At 40.4% G+C, this 19,902-nt stretch overlaps 1 protein-coding gene across 1 annotated transcript in view; it reads left to right on the top strand.

Moving 5' to 3' along the window:
* Positions 1–16,354, top strand: part of nbas (NBAS subunit of NRZ tethering complex) — a 177,459-nt gene extending 161,105 nt beyond the window's left edge. The window contains exons 52-53 of the mRNA XM_040018563.1: positions 2,863–2,997; positions 15,294–16,354. Coding sequence (XP_039874497.1) covers positions 2,863–2,997; positions 15,294–15,569 — 411 coding nt within the window. The 3' untranslated portion in view covers positions 15,570–16,354. The remainder of the gene's footprint in view (positions 1–2,862; positions 2,998–15,293) is intronic.
* The last annotated feature ends 3,548 nt before the right edge of the window (positions 16,355–19,902 follow it).

Raw genomic sequence — 19,902 nt, forward strand, 5'->3', positions numbered from 1 at the left:
AGACTAATTGCTGTAACCTTAAGAATAATTTACTGCAAGAAGCAAATATAATTGCAAAGCAATATCAGTTATGTAATTATTATTGGTAGCACTTTCTATTACAGCTCAATAATAAAGGGGTAGTAGTAGTGTAATAAGGGGGAAACAAGCTTGTAGCATGGTAAGTTATTATTATACAATTACCAAAGTAATAACCATGTAATATCCAAGTAATATCATGGTAGTAACAGTGGTTACAGTTGAGTAATATTACCCTGAAATGTATGTAGTTGGATTATAAGGGCCCCAAAACTGGGCGTAACAATGTCGAAATAGAGCTTGGTAATAAAGTGGTAATAGCAGGGTAACAAGGAAGAAACAAGAACGTAATAATGTGTCAATTTCAAAGTTATTACCAATCAATTACATGTGGTAGTTTCTGTGTAAAAAGCACAAAACAGACAGAAATAATAAATAAAAAGAAACAAAGAAAACCAGAAAACCCATACTCAAATATGATGAAACCAATCAGGGTAATTTTGAACCCCACAGAAAATAACTGAAGTAAACACAGATCCAGGCAGCGTGTCCCGAGTTTACCCCGCAGTTTTCTATACATGTTCAAAAGATCTCACCTGGGAGGCGCCCAGGAGGCATCTTGGTCAGATACCCAAACCACCTCAGCTGACTCCTTTTGATGTGTAGGAGTAGCTCCTCCTTGCCCTGTCTCCAGGGCTGAGCATGAACACGCTTCACAGTAAACTCATTTCTGCCACTTGTATCTGTCATTTTATTCTTTTAGTCAATACACAGAGCTCCCGACAAACCGTAGGGTGAGGGTAGGAGCGTAGATCGATCAGTAAATCGACGGCTTCGCTTTCACGCTCTGCTCCCTCTTCACCACAACAGTGTCCTTATCACTGCCGAGACCAATCTGTCTGTCAATCCCACTCTCACTCCTTAACATTTTTAAAAAGCACTGATCAAAGGACAAATGGAAAACAATGGTGTGGCGTCATTAGGAACAAATTGAGTGGCAAAAGTCAAAAACTTGGACCCACCTATAAGGTTTAACAAAAACTATCCCTCTGGGGCATGCATGGACCCAGAGGGTCAGTAGGATGAGACTTTAATGGTGCCTTCACAGATATTAAAGTTAGCCATACCATAAGCACTAATGAACCCCATTACCATCTTTTGAACTGCCAGATACAAAACCAGCCGTTCTCTGTTTCAGTCCAGAGGATGCAGGTTTATTTTTGCACTTGTGGTAAACTGATAAACTGTGTTCACTGGTTTTAAAAAGAGTTTGTGACCCCAAGCAGTGATTTCCATTACAGAATCTGTTTTTAGTGCAGCGCTGCCCAAGGGGCCCAAAATATCGGTTTCATAATTGGTTTTCAGCCTTTGGGTACAGAGATTTCTCTGGATTCTCTGAATCTTTTAATCACAATGTGTACAGCACCTTCAGTAATAGCACTATCAAGCTATTTTCAAGAATTATTATTCTAATTATTTTTAAATTATTTGTATTTTTTTTCTTTCACAGAGTAGGTAACTCCTCCACATCTTTAAATCTCAAAGATTTGAATGTGTGTGGGATGTTTTTTATACTCAGTCGCGTCACTTACTTGTTTCTAATTAACCTAATTAGTCGTGAGCGCCTCTGCCCTGTCTTTTTAAAATGGATTTATCTAATTATTTACTTAAGCAGTACACAAGTTTTCCAATTGACTGTTATCCATAGTTTTTTAAACATATTTCTGGCATCAAATTCAACATGAATCAATATTTTTTTCTTTAGTTGTGTGTTCAGATTTTTAACATTTGACGTGTCGTCTTTGTTATATTTTTACGTTTTGGGTTTTAAGTGTTTGCCAATTATTTCATGAAGCTGTTTTGTTGTTGTTTATTTACAATTCATAGTGCTCTGGGTTGTATGGGCATTTGTATTCCACTTTATGCTCCTACATTACTTCATGTGCTGTTGTGTTTAATTTATATGTAAAAGTATTCCAGTGATAGAAGATAAGCACTGACATGGGACTCTGAAAGGTGCATGATCTTTGTTTTCATCACTTACTATTTTAAAATTAGTATGGCTCCTACACATCAGTTCATCTTTTGTCACCGTTATTATTTAGCTTGTTCACGCTCAGTAGAAACACGCTGCAGTGCCATCATTTTAACCAATATCTAAATACAGGAGGCTAAAGGTATTAAGCATGTAACCCACAGCAATGTGTTAGCATCAGCTCAGTGCTTTCTGCAGTGTACTATATGCACTAGCCTCCCATTGATATCTAACAGCTCCTAATGCTATTCATGCCCTGCTGAGCACCATGCAAGTGCTAAGCCAAATGCCATTCTGTATGTCTAGGGCCAGCTGACTGTGATATTAGTTTAGCACTAATGCTATTCAGTGTGAATAGGCTAGTGTCTGCCAGCCTGTCTAATATTAGTGTGGGATGGGGGGGTGGGAGGTGGGGGAGGCCTTTTACTCTGTTCTGAGCAGCTTTAATTTGAATCTGCTGGAATGAAACCGGCAGAGCATGGGGGAGTCAGATTGCATTGTGATATCCGTACATTACTGGATGGGACTGTGTGTCTGGCGTGTGCATGTGTTTGTGTGTAAACCTTTTTAAAAGTATTAGGTGCCTCTACATTATATGCACATCGATTAACCTTCACTGTTCTCTCTATTTCTGCTTCCCTCTTTTCTTCTCCCTTCCTCATTTTGACTCTGTCCCCTGATTGCCTTGTGCTATTCTCATCTCTGCCTTCGCTTTTGTCGTTCACCCTCTGCCTTTCATCCATTCATTTGCACATTTATCAATTCATCTTACCCCCTCCCAAATCTGTCTTTCTCTCTCTTTTTTTCAGTGTATTAGACACATAGCTACCCTGCTGCTCCAAAATCAGCCAAGCCTCCTGCAGCCGGCACTGAAACTGATGTCTGAAAGCGGTGACGAGCAACTGCTTCAGCTGACTCTTGATCAGATCAACGGCATGAGCACAGTAAGTGTCACTGTAATAGTCTGGAGAGTTTGTGTTCAAATGGAGACACAAAGGAGTTTGCTTTATGAACTGCAGATTGGCTGGTGACATTTTTGTTGTCACTTATCCTTTAAAATTGTAAAATGTAAAAAGAAAAAGTGCTTCACGGCTTTCTGGAGCTCAAGGAGGTGTTCCAGATTTCTTTTCTTCTTTTTAATCAACTGTTAACCCTTTAAAGCCAAGCATATCATAATTGATGCATGTGTTTTTGAGACTTCTACATAATCAGTGTGACTTTTTTTTTACCCTCAAAAAATGATATAATTTGCATGACACATTTTCAATGACTAAATTGCAAAAATATGGCTAATGTAGCAAATGTGATACAAATTAAAACTCATATATGCAGATTCAAGTTTGATATATTTTCATATATATTTTGTCTAAAGGTTCAATGTTGTGGAAGTTTCCATTCAATAAAGCCTGCAGACAAACGGTGAGCGATCGCTAACATCAAACCTTTAATCAAAACAAGAACAAAAACCCAAGCTTGGTGAGAGAAGCCATCGCTGGGGCAGTCGATCAGTCTCTCCTGGCATGGCCCTGGGTTTAAATACTTCCCACAGGAACAAAAGGCAGTACACAGCTGTTTTCACACCTTTGGTCTTTCCCCCAAAGAAAGTTCATACTCCTTTGCAATGTCTTACATTGGTTGAAGAGACAAAAGGCTCTTCCCCCCACCCTGGGTTCTTTGTGTGTGAATGCTTCCCCCAAACTTCCTGAGATACAATCACCCGGCTGTTCAATGGCATGAATAAGGTGTGTGACATTGAGACATGCTTAAACCCAGTGGCACCAAAGCATTATACAATAAAATAATATGAATAATACATAAATGAAAGAAATTCCTCTACATTCAACAAACGCTCCAATATCAAAAAATTAAAGATTTCTGGCAGTTATTTCATGGTTTAGGTTTTAAAAGGTTAAAACCCAAAAGTTTTCAGTGTGTAGTAATGGTGAAGAGCTCAAACTGTCTTAGCCCTGTCTGCCTAATGAATGGCTTAAAAAAGGCATCTAAATATCAAATTAGGTTAATGCGTAATATGAATTATTTGTTTATTAACCTTTATGGCTTGCGCTTTAGAAAAAAAACTAGTGTTACGCATTGTGTTTTTGGAGCCTTAAGGTTTGCCTTTTGACCAAAAAAGTGTGACTGACTGAGAATCCAGAGACACTGCATGCTGAAAAGAAGATAATGGAAAAAGGTCTGGTCTGTTGTCTGAAAAGAGCGAAAAATTACATCCTATTTCCCACAGTTTAAATTAAGTTCTGCTAAATAATTTCAACATCCTTACAAACCCAGTTTCTCTACTTGCCAACTTGTCCTCTAGTTTTGGGAGGCCACCGTCAGATAAGAGCATAATCGTTCAAGACTGCGCAGGTCGCTCTCCACTGTTTCTTCAATCAGATAAGCAATTGTCACAAAGTGGGCTTCTCAGACCCAGCAGACCTTCTCTTTGTTCCTGGATCAGATAAGAGAAAGCCACACTATTAACTGACAGAGCCTCCATTAAATCAAACGATCAAGCTGCTATATTGGAACACCTGCTCTTAAACCTCAGTGAATAAGACAGCGGAACTGAGGAAAGTTAGGGTGCTGGAAGTGGTGAGAGAAAGGATTTGTGATTTAGATGTGGGAAGAGAAAGTCAAATGGAGCAGGAACGGGTGTCGAGACAGAGAAATGGGATGAGAATGGAAATTACAAGGACAGCAAATGTATAAATTGTAAAGTTGAAAAGGGACCCGGGCTACAGTAGATAGCACGCGGGAAAGACAGAAAAGATAAATCAGGTAGAGTTAGAGAAGGGATATATGAATGGAGGAAGACTGGTGGCGTGTCGCTGCTTTGAGAAATAATCTTATGTCTGCCAAGTAAAAGCTGAATGAACGGGGGCATGTTCGGAGCGGCACAGAACAGTGTTCATCTAAAGATAACATCATCACAGACACAGAAAAATTATCTTACATCTAATACATCTGATAGTGTGTTGGCTCCACGCTGCTCGCTGCTCATTGTCTGCATGTGCCTAGTGCCTTTGTGCATCCCTTCAAGTGTGTGAGTATTTCTGTGTGTGTGTGTATGTAGGACTTGTTTTGATTTCTACATGTTTTCAAGTGCATTGCTTCTGATTACTTAAACTTGCTTTGAAGGTTGTGTTCACACATATGTTATTGCAAAAAACAGAATTTTGCAAAAAGGACGTTGTGTGCAAGTCTTGTAGTATGTTTAGGCTTTGGGCATAATGAAACACTCAGTCTGATTCAGTACCAGCGCTCCTCATTGACTGTATTTAAAATCTTAACTCGAAACTCATAATTTCCATTAGGTTACAGTAATTGAATAAACGAACTTAAGCTGTCGTGTGACATCGTGCACACGCTGAGAGCTGCCCACCATATTGGACGTGATACGACCAGCAGTTGTAAGGGAAAAATGTTTATTCTCAACTGGTCAGTGCTAGCTGTCATGAGGTTAAGGAAGTGGAGGCTGTACATTAATCAGAAGGTCAGTGGTTTGAATCTTAATGTTGAGGCAGTCTTGGGCAAAATACTTGTGCATTCGTGTGTGAGGGAGGGTGTGTGTGTGTGTGTGTGTGAATTTGAGCTAAAAAGCACTTAGGCTTAGAATAACGTGCTTGTATAAATGAGACATGTAGTACAGGGCGCTTTTAGTGCTCAAGTTGTGTAGAAAAGCACTACATAAGTACCAATCCATTCAGAAACTACTGATTTAACTAAGTGAATCACTGTAAAGCTTAAATTATTTGCAAATTCAAAACTTTCTGAGCATGAAGTGTTTCCTTAGTTTAATGGGGAGAAAAATCTCACATAAAGTACTGCAAATAGTTTCTATCCATGCAGATAGATTTGCCTTTGATCTGCCAAGGGTTTAAAATATCCAGCTATACAGCAAAATATTCAACATTTTGGTTTTGGTGTATCTTTAAAACATCTGAAAAGTTACTTGTAAAAATTGGGCCTTCAGAAGGAATTATCTTTGTAATCTACATTATCCTTGTAACATACTGTTAACAGTTTTTAAATGCTTGCTTGTTTAATGCCAAGAAGTTCCAATAACATTTATTAGGTTTGTGAATAATTCATAGTGACCGGAAAACATATATTACTGGAGCTGAAGCACAGCAGGGTTAAATTGTAAACTGTCCGCATGGTTAGTTACCACAGCGTGAGCTTTTTCATTTAATTTGATTGTTAGCAAGTGCAAGATTGAATGTTGGCACTGGCCGTCTCCAGCGGACGTCCTCCCTTTACACTTCAGGATATTGCAGTGCAACTCTGCATCGACACTCTGAGCCTGTGGGAGAAATTACAACACCTGCAAAGTTTGGGGGGGAAAAAAAAGTCATGTCTGCATGTCGGCAATGATGATTCTCAAAATGAAAGTTGGGTCAGCTCATAAGGTGATGTTTGCCTTCTGCACAAGCCTGAGGTCCACAAGGAAGCTGGAAATTGCAGATGCACACAGGGATCAATCCAAAAACACTGCAGCAACAGAGGAAGCTGTTCATGCACAAGAACTCGAAGGGGAAGTTGGTTAAAATTGAACTGGTGATGGTTCTTGGACTCAAGGAAATTTTTTGACCACACCTTGTAAAGTTCATGTTGATCCACTTCTAAACGTGATGGCTTACACATACTGTTTCTATTTTAGCAGCTCTACAAATAGCCAGAACTTATCAGGAGTTACTGTGCAGCTGCTGTTAGCAGATCAGTATCTCAGGAGGAACAGAAATAATTGATTTTGGCTCAGCTTGATCAATCAGAAAATTCACTGAGTCAACAGCCTGTTAATTGACTGCAGTTACTGTTCAGTTACTTTTGGTTTGCATTTCATTGAGATTTTGTGTTTAGCCACGCTTTGTTTCACTCCATCATACTAGACAAGGTGCTGCTGCTGTGAGTTTTATTATAGTTCTCGTTTAAATAACTAGCCCGAGGTTGCTTTTTGGTCACAGTGAACCATACATTTGTTTGCATATGCCACTCTGAGTGATTGGCAGACTTTATCTTAAAGCACTGCCTACAGTTTTCTCCTGGCAAATAGCTTTGTATCTAGTATAAATCATTGTTTACATTGTTTTACCATCAAAACTTTTTTGCCACAGCTGAAGGTCCCTGAGGTTATCATTAAGAAAAAGAGATTAATTTAGAGTTTAATTAAGAAAATGTAATTAAGGGAAATCACTTGGCCTAGGAAGCGAATTCAAAACAGTAACTGATTCATCCACAGTGAGATGTATGTATATGTGCAGATTTTCCTTCACTTTTCCTGTGTCTTGCGTTGCTGCTGCGTGGTAGGTGAGTAAATGGGTATGCTGAGCTCTGCAGGAGGAGACCACAGTGGGCGTTGGAGAACTAAAGAATGGAGGAAAGGAGTGGGAGTAGTGCAGATTATTTGAAAAGGAGACAAAGAAGTAGAGAGCAGGTTATGGAGAAGGGAATGTATTCTTGATGCTGAAAAATACAGTGGAGGCTTTTAATTCTCTGCTTTCACGCTGTTCAAGGTGTCGGCACACAAGTCTTCAGCTGTACTCTCTTCCATATTGTCCATTTCTCTCCTCCTCTTGAAGATGTATGGAGTTGGGAGGAGGGAGTCAGGAGTTAACACCAGCCTGACTAATGCGAGTTCTCCATTCTGTCTGTAAACACACACACACACTTATACAGATTCCTCTCAGTGCTGCAGCAGTCCCTGTGCCTTTTCAGCAGCTTATGTTTTTTTTCCAGGCTTTTCCATGATTCTACAAGGCTTACATTTTCTGTGTGGCACATGTTCGAGTCACAGTGACGACAATGGCATATTCAATAGCCTCGAAACTGCGGGTCTTTAGCCAAAAACCATAACATTTTCCATCTGAAGTGGCAATAGCAGGTTGTTTTGAACCGCGGCTGTCTGTGGCTCAGTGAATTGATAAAGTTGTTGTCTGCAGATGACTGGTTTCAAAAAGAGAACCATGTAAAACTAAATTTGCTTTTGATGGCTATGATATTTTTCTGAAATGGAAAAAAAAGTTGTGTATTTCTGCGTAGATCTACAGTACTGTGCAATAGTCACCCATCATTTTATTATATTTTGATACGGAATGGGAAATGGGTACAAACATACATGGAAATATAGTATATAAGGCAAAAACAGAGTTTGTATCGGCAGTGGTAGTATGTTTGGGAACATTGTCATGCTGGAAAATTAAGTTGTTAAACCGACGTGTTCCAAACAGTAGGGTACATCTTTCGCCATCTTACAATGCTGTGATTGCGGCCATTCCCCAACTCTCTGTGAATGGTACTCATGGCCTTTGATCAGTGGGTTTTGGTCAGTGGTTGTTGATCAATGGTCATGAGAATTTTCATAATTATGTTTAAGGAACTGACCTCCCAGCCCATTGTTCCTTCAGTGGGCTGGTTTCAGGCATTATGCAAATATACTGTTTATAAGGTTGGGGAAACCTGCAGTCAGCTGAGACTGAAGAAGTCACTTGGATGAGTGACGAAACGTTTCTCCCACAAAACGCTACGTCCAGATGAACAGAATCAACGTTTGGAGATTTACTTTCCTGGATGATTGAGAATGCATCAAGACAATTGTAGATCAAATTTCTTCCATTATGAAAAGATCCCCAACACTATTGGCTGAGATGCTCCCCAAACCATGACAGTCTCCACTGTGTTTTACAGATGGCTGTAGACACTCACTGTTGTACCTCTTTCCTGATCTTTTCTGTACATACTCATGACAATTTAAACCAAAATTTGCACTTTATGCCTGTCAAACTGTTATTTGTGTCATTTTTCAACAAAATGTTAACAAATCACGTTTTTGCGACAGGCTGCACGTAACAGTACCAAAAGATGCCATTTAAAAATTGTCATGTGTTTGTTAGGTGTAGACACAACACTGGTTCATCCCTTGTTTCATAGATTCCTGTTTTGTTTGAGTGATTCTTAGGTGAGTTAGATGACTTGACAAACAAAAAAACATTCCTGTGAGAATGGTCAGGTACTAGGTACAGGTATAGTAGTGAAAAAGTAGCCAATGTCCAAAGAAAAACTTTGGAAGACCTTCAGAATCTCTCGGGACCTATTTTACCACTGTAAAAAATTACAAGTAAATCTGTCTCATTGGATGCAAAATATAAAGACTCAAGACTTTTGCATAGTCATGTAGTTTCTGTTGGTTTGAGTCTCAAAAGGAAAATGGAAAATAATTCTGATAGTTAGGATAAATAGGCTGTTGGTTGAACAAACCAAGCACCTTTAGTGGTGTCTCTGAGCTTTGGGGCTGTTTTCTGAATTTTTGCTCATGCTTTCAGTTGGATTAGAAAATCGTAGCCATTGTGAGGCTACTGAACCACTTTAGAGTAACCGCATTAGCCACAAGTGACCCGTTTGGTTCCCATGTGAAATTTTCCAGTAGCCAGAGTGCCTTCCAAAGCCTGACAGAAAAACAGCCAATCACAGGAGTGGAGCGCCCCAAACGCTGATCCAGTCTTGCCAAAATGATTCTGTGAAAATATTCACAGAATCAAAGAAAAGATGACATAGCCTAAACTAGATAGCTAGCTAGATAAACGTGCTGTGTAATGGACTGCTACAGTGGTTTGTGGGTTTACTTGTGTTTACTAGCCGATAACGAGCCAGTTTTAGTGGTAGTGCTTCATCTTTCCATCTTTTCTTTTTTGAATTTATTAACAGTTTTAATTTGAACTTGTGCTCCCTTGTGTATGTTTTTAATCAGTTAGAAAGAACTCAAAATCCCGTTGAAAGAGTTGGATGCACCTTGTCCATCTGCCCAGTGTAGTGAGGACAAAAGGGGCATGTGTGCTTGTGTTTGATTGAGTGATTATGTGTCTAATTGCTTGTTTAAGTGGGCTTGTTTACAGCTTTTTGTACCACATTGAACCTATTAATCTAGCTCTGTTAGCTTGCAGCTCACTGCGTTGATCCCTGAACTTCCTCACCGTGTGTGTGTGTGTGTGTTTGTCTCCTCGTATGCGTCAGAGCCCACTTTTATTTTTATTTTTTTGGCTTTAAAGCCTCTTCTTCTGTCACTTTCAATCATGTTGTGCTGCAAGCAAGAACTGTTTGGTGTCATTTGTGTGTGCGCACACTCAGTTTGGTGCACAGCTAAAGCCTGGGGACAGCTTGGATGGAGGGATAGGAAACAGAGCCTGGAGAAGAAGAAGAGGAAAGGAGATAGTTGTGTGTTGTCTGGCATTCCAAAGAAGCTTTATGATTTAAATGATAAAAGAAGGCTGGGGCCATGCATTATGTATTAGGCATTGTACGTGTTCAGTAATTCCAATTAAGCTCTCAGCTAGGTTTAGCTCAGTGAGAAAGAACTGAGAAGGACGTATACAAGAAATGAGAGACATGCAGGGTAAGAAAGGCAAACAAGAGTTTAAAACACTGACCAAACTAATCAGGTAACATTCAGTGGCCTCTCGGAACAAGCCAGGAAAAGACGACCTTTTTTTTTTCCCTTTCGTCTTTGACGGCGCGAGACAGCAAGAAATGAGAAGGTAATAAGAGCAAGAGGGGGGTTGGACATCTGATGGCTGCAGCTCAATGTGTCAGTTCTCTTGTCACGCTGAGTGTTTGTTCACTCACTCAGAGTGCACACCAGCTGCGGGTGCGACCACACTCACAGGAGACAGAAGATACCTCTTGTTTTCGCATCTCCGAAGAGAGAGACTGGGAGTTGTTCGAACCCTCGAAGATGGGCTTTTAACCTGATATAGATGCAACACAGCTACACCCCTATGCACAAAAATAGATCCACCTCAGGACAGGTTTTCATGTTCTCCAAGCTGTTGACCTGTGATACAGAAAGAAAGGCATGATGGATGTATTCCCTGCACAATCAGATCCTATTCACACTGATCTGTTTATTAAGACAAGACCTGGACAGACTGCAGGGGGAACTCAAGAACTCAGTGAGAGAGAGGAGAAAGGATGATGAAGGAGGAAAGGGAAAGAGGCAGTATATAGTCACATATACGGGTTTGTCAGAGTTGCAGCAGATGGCTAGCTGTGGAGCTGAGTCAAAGGATGATGTAGTAATTGCCTTTCACATGAAGGATCTGAGTTTAAACAGATGCTGTGGCAAGCATTCACACTGCCAAAGTGTCCCTGAATGAGATCCTGAAATCCCACGAGCTTCGCTAACCACTGGTCTTCTACTCAGCCTCACTTCTCATGCAAACATTTGCAGACCACAGGTTAGAGAGAAAGGATCACTGCCTCCTGTTTAAACACAACACAAGCAAAACAACAGTTTTATATGCAGTTGGAAAATAGATGCAGCTGCATTGGTGGAAAAAAAATATTTGGAAAGGTTTGAGCGAACAGTGCAGTTCCTTACTCTTGGACAAATGATTGGACGGAGACCAGATGCTTTGAATATGTAAAACAATACAGTGTATATGGTATAATGTACAAGAAGGATAGAAAGATTTAAAGTATTGATTGGTTTTTATTATCTGCAGCTTTTTTACAGTAGGGATAAGCACTTGAATGTGACACAGATGTTTGTGCTGTAAACAAAAAAAAAGGATATGATGTTATCTGCTCCACTTTGATATCAAGATTCCCCTCCATCCCTCCATCTCTCAGGTGCTTCTTCACATCTATTTCCAGCTCAACTGTCAATCCAACTGACTCTAAGACTCAAATCTGCTGTCTCTCTTGACACTGTCAAACAGTAATAGCCTGGGAGGTGTGTGTGTGTGTGAGAGAGAGTGAGAGTGTGTGATTCTGCATGGAGGACCAGGCCTGTGCTCGACGGATGTACTCGCTTTCTTTTTCCTTGCACAACTCCCATAACCAGGAAATGCAGAGGAAAACATGATTTTTTTGTGTTTCTTTATTAGATTCAGTGTTTGTGCGCGTGTTTACAATATTTGCATATTTCTGTCCCTACACTGGTCACCGTGCACAGGAGCGGGGCTAGATCATTGTCCTCTAAATTCGTACACATCTCATGCAGCCACAACCAACTGCATCTGATAATTAATTTGTGTGTTGTAATGCTAATCTAGTCTCCTCTGCAGGTATGATATTTAGAGCTTCCGCAACTCTGGCGCTTTTGTTTCACACTCCCCAGTAGTTGATAGTGTGCTACATATCAGTCATAGCTGATAAGGTGTATAGCTTATTTTAGAAGCCACACGTTATCATCATTGCATTTGCTATAGGCGTGAGCTCTCATTACAGCCAGGCTCCAGCAGGTTATTTCAGTGATTAACAGGCTTTAAGGTCCAATCAGATCAAATCTGAGGTTAATCGCACTTAGAACATCAAAAGGCACTACAGAGCTGCAGAAGATGACGCCTGCAGACTTATCGTGGGTTTATGAGCCCCTGACTATTTTTTTCATACCACCACAATGAGGCTGATAGATTGGGTTTTCATTGGTCAAAAATATACTGGTTGGCATAACCTGCTCAGGATTAATTGTAATGATCATAATCAGATAAAAATCCTTATCAAATACATCTCACCGGACGATTAATTACATAAACCTTGCTAGTGCTGGGGTGGACCACATTTTCCTTCAGTACTGCATTAATTCTTGACGATATAGATTTAACAAGGTGCTGAACACTTTCCTCACAGATGTTGGTATGCACATCCATGATGTCACTCTCCCATTTCACCACATCCCAACTTATTCGATAGAGATCTGACGGTGATTGTGGAGGCCTTTCGAGCACAGCGAACTCACGGTCATGTTAAAGAAACCAGCTGAGATGATTTGAGCTTAAAGGGATGGACATGGTCAGCAACAACACTTGGACAGGAAGGCTGTGGCATTTAAACAGTGCTCATTTAAATGGTGTTTACTTGGTACCAAGGGCCCAAAGTGTACCAAGAAAATAACCCCCATGCAGTTATAGCACCACAAGCCTGAAGTGATACAAGGCAGGATGGAGCCATGCTTTCTTTTTTTATCACTTAAATCATCTTTCTTCCTAATTCTGATGCTCAGTTTGAACTTCTGTATGTATGTGGATCTCATTTTTCTCAGAAACAAACAAAAAAAAAATAGCAAAGAGAAATTAAAAATGCATGCCATGAAAGAGTTTGGGTCTTTGGAGGTTAATCTAAGATTCAATAAGTATTCCCCACATGAATAGATGAAGTACAGTAACAGTAGAAAAACTGATTTAAAAAAATTGAGTCAAGCTTATTTGGAAGAAAATACTCCAACATGCAACTTTTTCTTCCAAATAAAGGCATTTTTGCAATCTGGCTAAACATTTGTCTTGTTTGCAGCCTGTTTCATCATCTCACCTTGTGTTTCTTGCCTTGTCTGACTTTATTGACACACTGTCTATGCGTTTTCACATCTCAAGAAATCCTTTCTTCAGTGTAGTGTTACCATAACCACTTGTTCTTCAGTGCCAAATTGCACACATTTATATAAATGACACTTTTTTTTCCTACTCACACTTCTGAAGAATAAGAATCAGTTGCTCTTTTGCATGTAAATTAAAAAAAAAAAAGTCATCATTCGTGACATTGATCTTCAACAAAGCTCCAGAAATCCCATGTAGAACATTTGTTCAGAGTCTCTGTTGAGGCTGCAAAATGAAAAATAAAGCTGAAGTGTGAAGGTGTTTTTGAAGTGCTTCTCCTCAGTTCTGGTGTGCATTCAGCCCCTGAAAACAGTCGGTGGATTTAAAAATGTATGTATCTGACGCTCTCAGTGCATGTCAGCCATTCTCCTCTATGCCCCCCCCCCCCCCCCCCCCCCCCCCAGCTCTCTTCATCATACATTTTCCACACTCCTAACCCCCACTGTCTCTCTTGTAGTTTTTTCCTCCTTGATTCTCATTATACATGGATGACCTCCTCATCCACCTCTGTTCTAGGTTCAAAAATTTCTCAGTCTGTCATCTTTCCTTTCCCCAGCTTGTCATGATTCATCTGGTCTTGTCTCTCAATAGAAGGCCTAGAAATTAAATTAGTAGTCATGCACGTCACACTAGTCACATGCCGACTCTCTCTCATCCTTTGGCAACAGGGCAATAATGACCTGGCAGGGTTTAAAACGCATTAAATGGAAAATGCATTAAATCCACTATACTGATGTTCCTTCCCAGACCTTCTAACATTAGCACGAAGTAAAAATTACTTTAAGTTCAAAATATCAGTAATCTCCCCCTAGGAGACAATGTCATTGTAAGAGACAGCAGCTGAATAACTAATGCTTATCATCACATGAGCCAAGTGATCCTCTTAAAGGCTCTTTGTGTGTGTGTTTGAAGGAGGAATTGTCCATGCAGGGGAAAAAGATTGAGTTTTGGCTCTGCTCACCTTCTCCGCTACACTAGAGAAGACATGGGCTCCACATTTATAATTGATCTGCCTCAGCTCCAAAAATACCCCAACAAGGACACGCTGTTGTCTGCGTGTGCATGCACACAAGCGTGTAAAGTTGAGGAAGTGCAATCTTAATAATAGAGTTAGCAAACAGGTGAGAGGGTGCAGAGGAGACGGGCTGAGTCATGGAGAGACGGCCCTCTCAACCCCAGCACTCAGCCTGGCTTCTGCATGGCCTGTAAACCACTCTCAGCTGCCCTAACGGCATTTAGCTGTTTGAATTTGCATGTAATTCATTGATGTAACCAGGTGGATGATGGGATTAAAATATTATGTAAAGGTCTGTTTATGACTCTATGAGCATATGCTCTAAACACTTTTAGTAAGCGAGAAGCTGCAAATAAAAGGAAAAAGAGAGGAAAAAGAGGTGTGTGTGTGTGTGTGTGTGTGTGTGTGTGTGTGTGTGGGTGGATTGGTGGTTGCGAGAAGCTGTGTGTGATCGAAAGCACATGCGAGAAAAATGGCGGTCAGCCGCGGGTCAACACAGGATGTGACCTGACACTGAAAGTGTAACATTGTAATCATACAGCATTTAAAGGTTCCTGCTGCCGCGGCTGCATTAAGCTACAAAACCTTATTTCTGCAAAACGCAGTGGATGGTACAAATTCAACTCCACCAGCTGCTTTCAGTCTTCAGTCAGCCAGTAGATGTTTAGGGTTGATACCTGGAAGAGAAATTGGATACATTCATTCGAAATTTTTGGCTGTTTATCTTGACACGTGTTCTTTTCAGGGATAAAAAACAAAAAAAAAACTGGATCACAGTTTAAAAGGAAACTTAGTTTCTCTTGATTCTATCCCCACATGTGTGTTTACATGTTCTCCTCCCCTTTTCTTCTTCCTCCAGGAGACTGCTTCCTCCTGCGATGAAGAGCTCCTTTCCTTGCTCCTAGATGCTGGGCTCCTGGTAGGCTGCGTCTCCTCAGCCCTGTACCCCCTGCTAAGCTCCCACATGCTGTCGCACCAGCAGGAGGGCGGTTGGGATGTGGAGAAAGCCGCCGCTGAGCTGATGGCGGCGGGCCACGGGCCTGAGGCAGGCTCCCTGTTGCTGGCTCACCGCGGAACCCACCCGGCCCAATTCACCTTCAACTCCGCCTTGGCCGTTCTCGAGAAGTGGCTGTGAAAGGAGACGGGGAGACAGTTTGGACCGCAGCCACAGAGCGCTGTCGTAACCTAGCCTTAGGGAAAGAGTAGGAAGATGCTGAAAAAGGACTGGAATTAGATTGGAACGAGATCTGAAGAAGCAAAACTAAAAGCAGTCAATACCTCTACATTTAGTTCTCTAATCAGGTTTGAGGTTCATCAACAGAAGACATTTCAATAGCGCTGTCATCTGTGAAGGTATAAGAGAGGATACCTTTAATCCTGAAACATCTGCTCAATTAGAAAGACGATCTTTCGCACACAGAAACAACCTCTGCTGTCACTCAGTCATGGATGAACGTTGAGACCGAGGCCTAATCACAGAATGCAACGGCTGCTCGGATTTATTTGTGTGTGCGCCGTGTCCTATTGTGTGATAAAGTAATTGAGCAGTGGGTAGCAGTGGGTGGATATTAGCCTATTGTTCCGTGACAGGTTTGCCTCTTTAACGTCCCATCGTTAAACACCCTGCCTCTGCTCCATTGTTTTCCCCCTAATAATGTCTAATTAATTCCTTCTAAACAAATTAGCCCCGCAGCTGCCCCCGTGCTGAGTGTACGGATGCACAAATACTATATATGACACACACCAGTGAAGTTATGCAAAGCTTATAATGATGAGGAATAAACGTGCACGCACGTGTGTGTGTGTGTGCGTTGATGTTGTTAGGTTGCTTTGTTTCATTTGAATAAATAAAAGCGTAAAATACGGCTCTATTTTGTCCCACCTTTTAGAACCGAAATAAAGAAAAACTGATGAAAAGGAGCTATTGTATTATTTTCATTTTTTATTGTATTGTGTTTCTTTATTCATGGTGGAAGAGTGCACAGATGGGTAACGTTTCTTATCAGTATTTTTAGTTCTCTTTTTAATTGAATGGGCTTTAAGATTGTATCCGCCTCATATAATGAATGCACTCAAAACATTTGCATCATAATTACAGCATTTTGAGGAGTGATTTGCAGGGCAAAGATTTAGAAAATGAAATCCAAACCTCTGGTTTATTTATTTATTTATTTTCTGTCAAAGCATTGGAAGTATGATTTTTATTTTTAGGCTGCCTTCCAAATTAAACCAAAAGAGCGGTGCTCGCTGCAGGTCCCCAGAGCAGCAAATGAACTTTCTCCCTCGCACAGAAAATCACTTTAATGAATACAGGGTTTGGATACTGATTGTTTCTCTTCATATGCATGTCCTTTTTGTCATGTATCATTGTGTTAAGCCAGGACAAAAAACCTCCCACTGGGTCTACTTGGAAAATAATCAAATAGGAAAGTTGCAACATTGGAGTCAAAATGACATGATTCTAGTTGCATTGTTTGTTTGTTTGTTTTTATCTTCATAGATTTACAGTAGCGTGCACAAGTCTTGAGCCACCCCTCATTTCTTTATAATTTGCTAAAAGAAAAAGGAAATTCTGTCTTGTACAGAAATACTGAATACAGTATATAAGGCGAAAAAATAGAGTTCATACAATAATACCAATATTCAGTTAAACCACCTTTATTCTTCAACACAGCCTGAACTCTGTTTTAGACAGTTTTTTTTTGTCATTTCTTTAAGTAGACTTCAGAAATGGTTCTCCAGGCTTCTTAAAGGACATTGAAAGCTCTTCTTTGGATGTTTCTGCCTTTTGTTCCATTCTCTGTCTAGATGATCTAGATGATGTTGCACTGTCTTTCAATCGACGTGTGCATTTACTGCACTGGCAGTGTGTTTGGGATCCTTTTCATCCTTAAAAAAATGAAACCGATGCCAAACAGATGCTTTCCAGATGGTATTATGTGGTGGATCAAAATCTGATTGCACTTTTCGTGCACGTTTTGGCAAGATCCCTAACACCACTGGTTAAAATACAGCTCCAAACCATGACAGAGCCTCCACCATGTTTTACAGATGGCTCTAGAAACTCACCGTTGTAAATCTGGCTCCTTGCAAGCATACAGAAATGTCATTTAGCTCTCGATTTTTGCACAGTGCTTCATCGATAGGCAATTTCTTAGTTATTTTGCTTTTTTACCTATAAGTTTTTCATACTATAATGGAAACAGGACAGGACACCATTAAATGTACATGACTAAATATGCAACATTCAAAAAGTTACATAAGCAAAAGAAAACATTTGTATTGGAAAGCATTTAACGCATTGGAACTGTGCGACTTAATCGCAGTGGACTGTGACGACAAAAACAGAAGAGCACCCAAAAAAAAGCATTAAATCTCTAAAATCTCTGTTTGTTTTGCACCATGTTCTTCAGGATAAGAGGCTTATTGGGAGAAATTGTTTAATTGACTTCATATTTAAAACCCATCTTGACAGGGGCTTTAAAAACACTGTACTCATGCCTGCATCGTGCCTTAGCTAATTATCCAGATGTTGAAAACCAGCAGTGACTGCTCTTGATGGCTACCGTATGGAATTGTGGCTTCGGTGACTTCGAGATGCATTTTAAATCTGTTCAGGCAGTAATAAGCCGATCATGTTTCCATATTTGCTCGTTAACTTTCTCCAGCTGTACTTAATCCTTTAATTTAATGAATAAACTTCACAATGATATCTGCATAGCTTTTCTGTAAAGACTCTTCTTTTTCTGCTGCCTCCAAAGACTTAAAAGTTAATTACCTGAAATTCCCCCGTGGTTCAATAATAGTTTTTGTTTGCGATCCCCTTATCTTTGTGCTCCATGAGTGCACAGTGGTATTTACCCGCCTAACCCCTTCTGTTGTTTGCAAAATACTTTTAGGCTAGCGAAAAATAAGAATATATATGATTTCATATTGTGAAAGTAATTCACTTTGGCATGCAACATTTAAAGTAGCTGCCGGAGTAGAGCAGCTTGTATTTCTGACAGGTTAGAAATTGAATAAAGGTCTGTTGCTTGGAGGTATTTACCCTGACAGCAATACTGCTGTATATCAAGCCCATTCATAAGAGATGGGCCAGTTGCGGGTGGATGGTCTATATATCAAACAAGGGAGTTATGAATCTCCCACCTGTGGAGGAGAATATAGGAAATCCTTGTGTCAGTTACGTGTCTTGTGAAAATACCAGCAGACACAAAGTTATGAGGGTTTTTTCTGTGGTTTTTTTAGGCTTGCTTTTAAGGAAATGTCAGCATTAGAGTATGAGATGAAATAATACTTTAGAGATTAATGGTTCGCACTTACAGCATTCCACTCCTACTTTTCTACTCCTACACACAGGTACTCATTCCTTTGCAAATTCTGTCAGCCTTACATATTGAATTCAATTGGTCTCAGACGGTAACTGACCCAGGTTTATTCATACCCTTGAGCTGCAGCAGCGGCCTGCTTTTGGTCCTGGCCAACGTGAAATCAGCTCTTTGTGCTCAACTAACACAATTACACGAAGCCCTGCTGTAATCAGCGTGGACTGTTAAATCCTGAGGTCATCGCGCTGATCAAATCAACACGATCTGAAGCAAACCTTTGGCTTTTAACAAAGTGTCGCCACTTGTGTGAGGTTTATATAAAATACACTGCACTGGGCGAACACAGCCATCAGTACTCACAACAAGAAGGTCAGAATACCGCATTTTTGTAAGGCACCACCCAAATGACACTTTGATGGATGGATGCACTCAAATGTCCTGCCTGTGGAACTCTGGACCGGTTCCATGACGAGGACAAAATCCTCATTGTTTCTCCTGAATCCAAGGACTAACAGGTAGTTCCCTGGCATCGGCTTCACCAGGGATACGGAGGAGTGTGATCCCTTTGTTAAAGCACACTTTCGTTAAAACGGGATCCACCACCTCAGCTGTCAATCCAGAGGTAACAACTTACAGAAGCTGGAACTCTGGACAAACCTCATCCACCCAAGGAGGCATTAACTCAGCATAAAATACTTAAGTATAGCACAATGATGTTAATAATTTCATGTATTTTGTTGGTTGTTTGTGATTGTTTTTAAACTTTACACTATGACTTTTATAGACATAGCTGCTGTCAAGGAGCGTCTGCGTTCCATGCTTGTGCGAGGTTAGTCATCACACTGTGCTACTCAAGATGTATTCAAACCAGCTAGGGTCAAACATGCTTGGACAGTGTACAGATGCAGTGTGATCGTTAAGGCTAATGAGCTGACAGATGATATCCCAGTGGGATTAAACTGTGAAGACACGTTTCAGTTTTTTTTCCAGATTTTTTTTGATCAGTCAAGTTAAGTTATGCAGGAATGTGTGCCAAGTATATTTGTGTGTTTTCCCAGCTCCAGCTTTTAGTCTTCTTTCATTACGAGCGCTAACACCCTGTGAATCTATTTTAGAAATTAAAACCACCTTGTAAAACTG

The sequence above is a fragment of the Simochromis diagramma genome, unplaced genomic scaffold (genome assembly GCF_900408965.1).
Source record: "Simochromis diagramma unplaced genomic scaffold, fSimDia1.1 OVJJ01000802.1, whole genome shotgun sequence".
Classification (NCBI taxonomy): Eukaryota; Metazoa; Chordata; class Actinopteri; order Cichliformes; family Cichlidae; genus Simochromis; species Simochromis diagramma.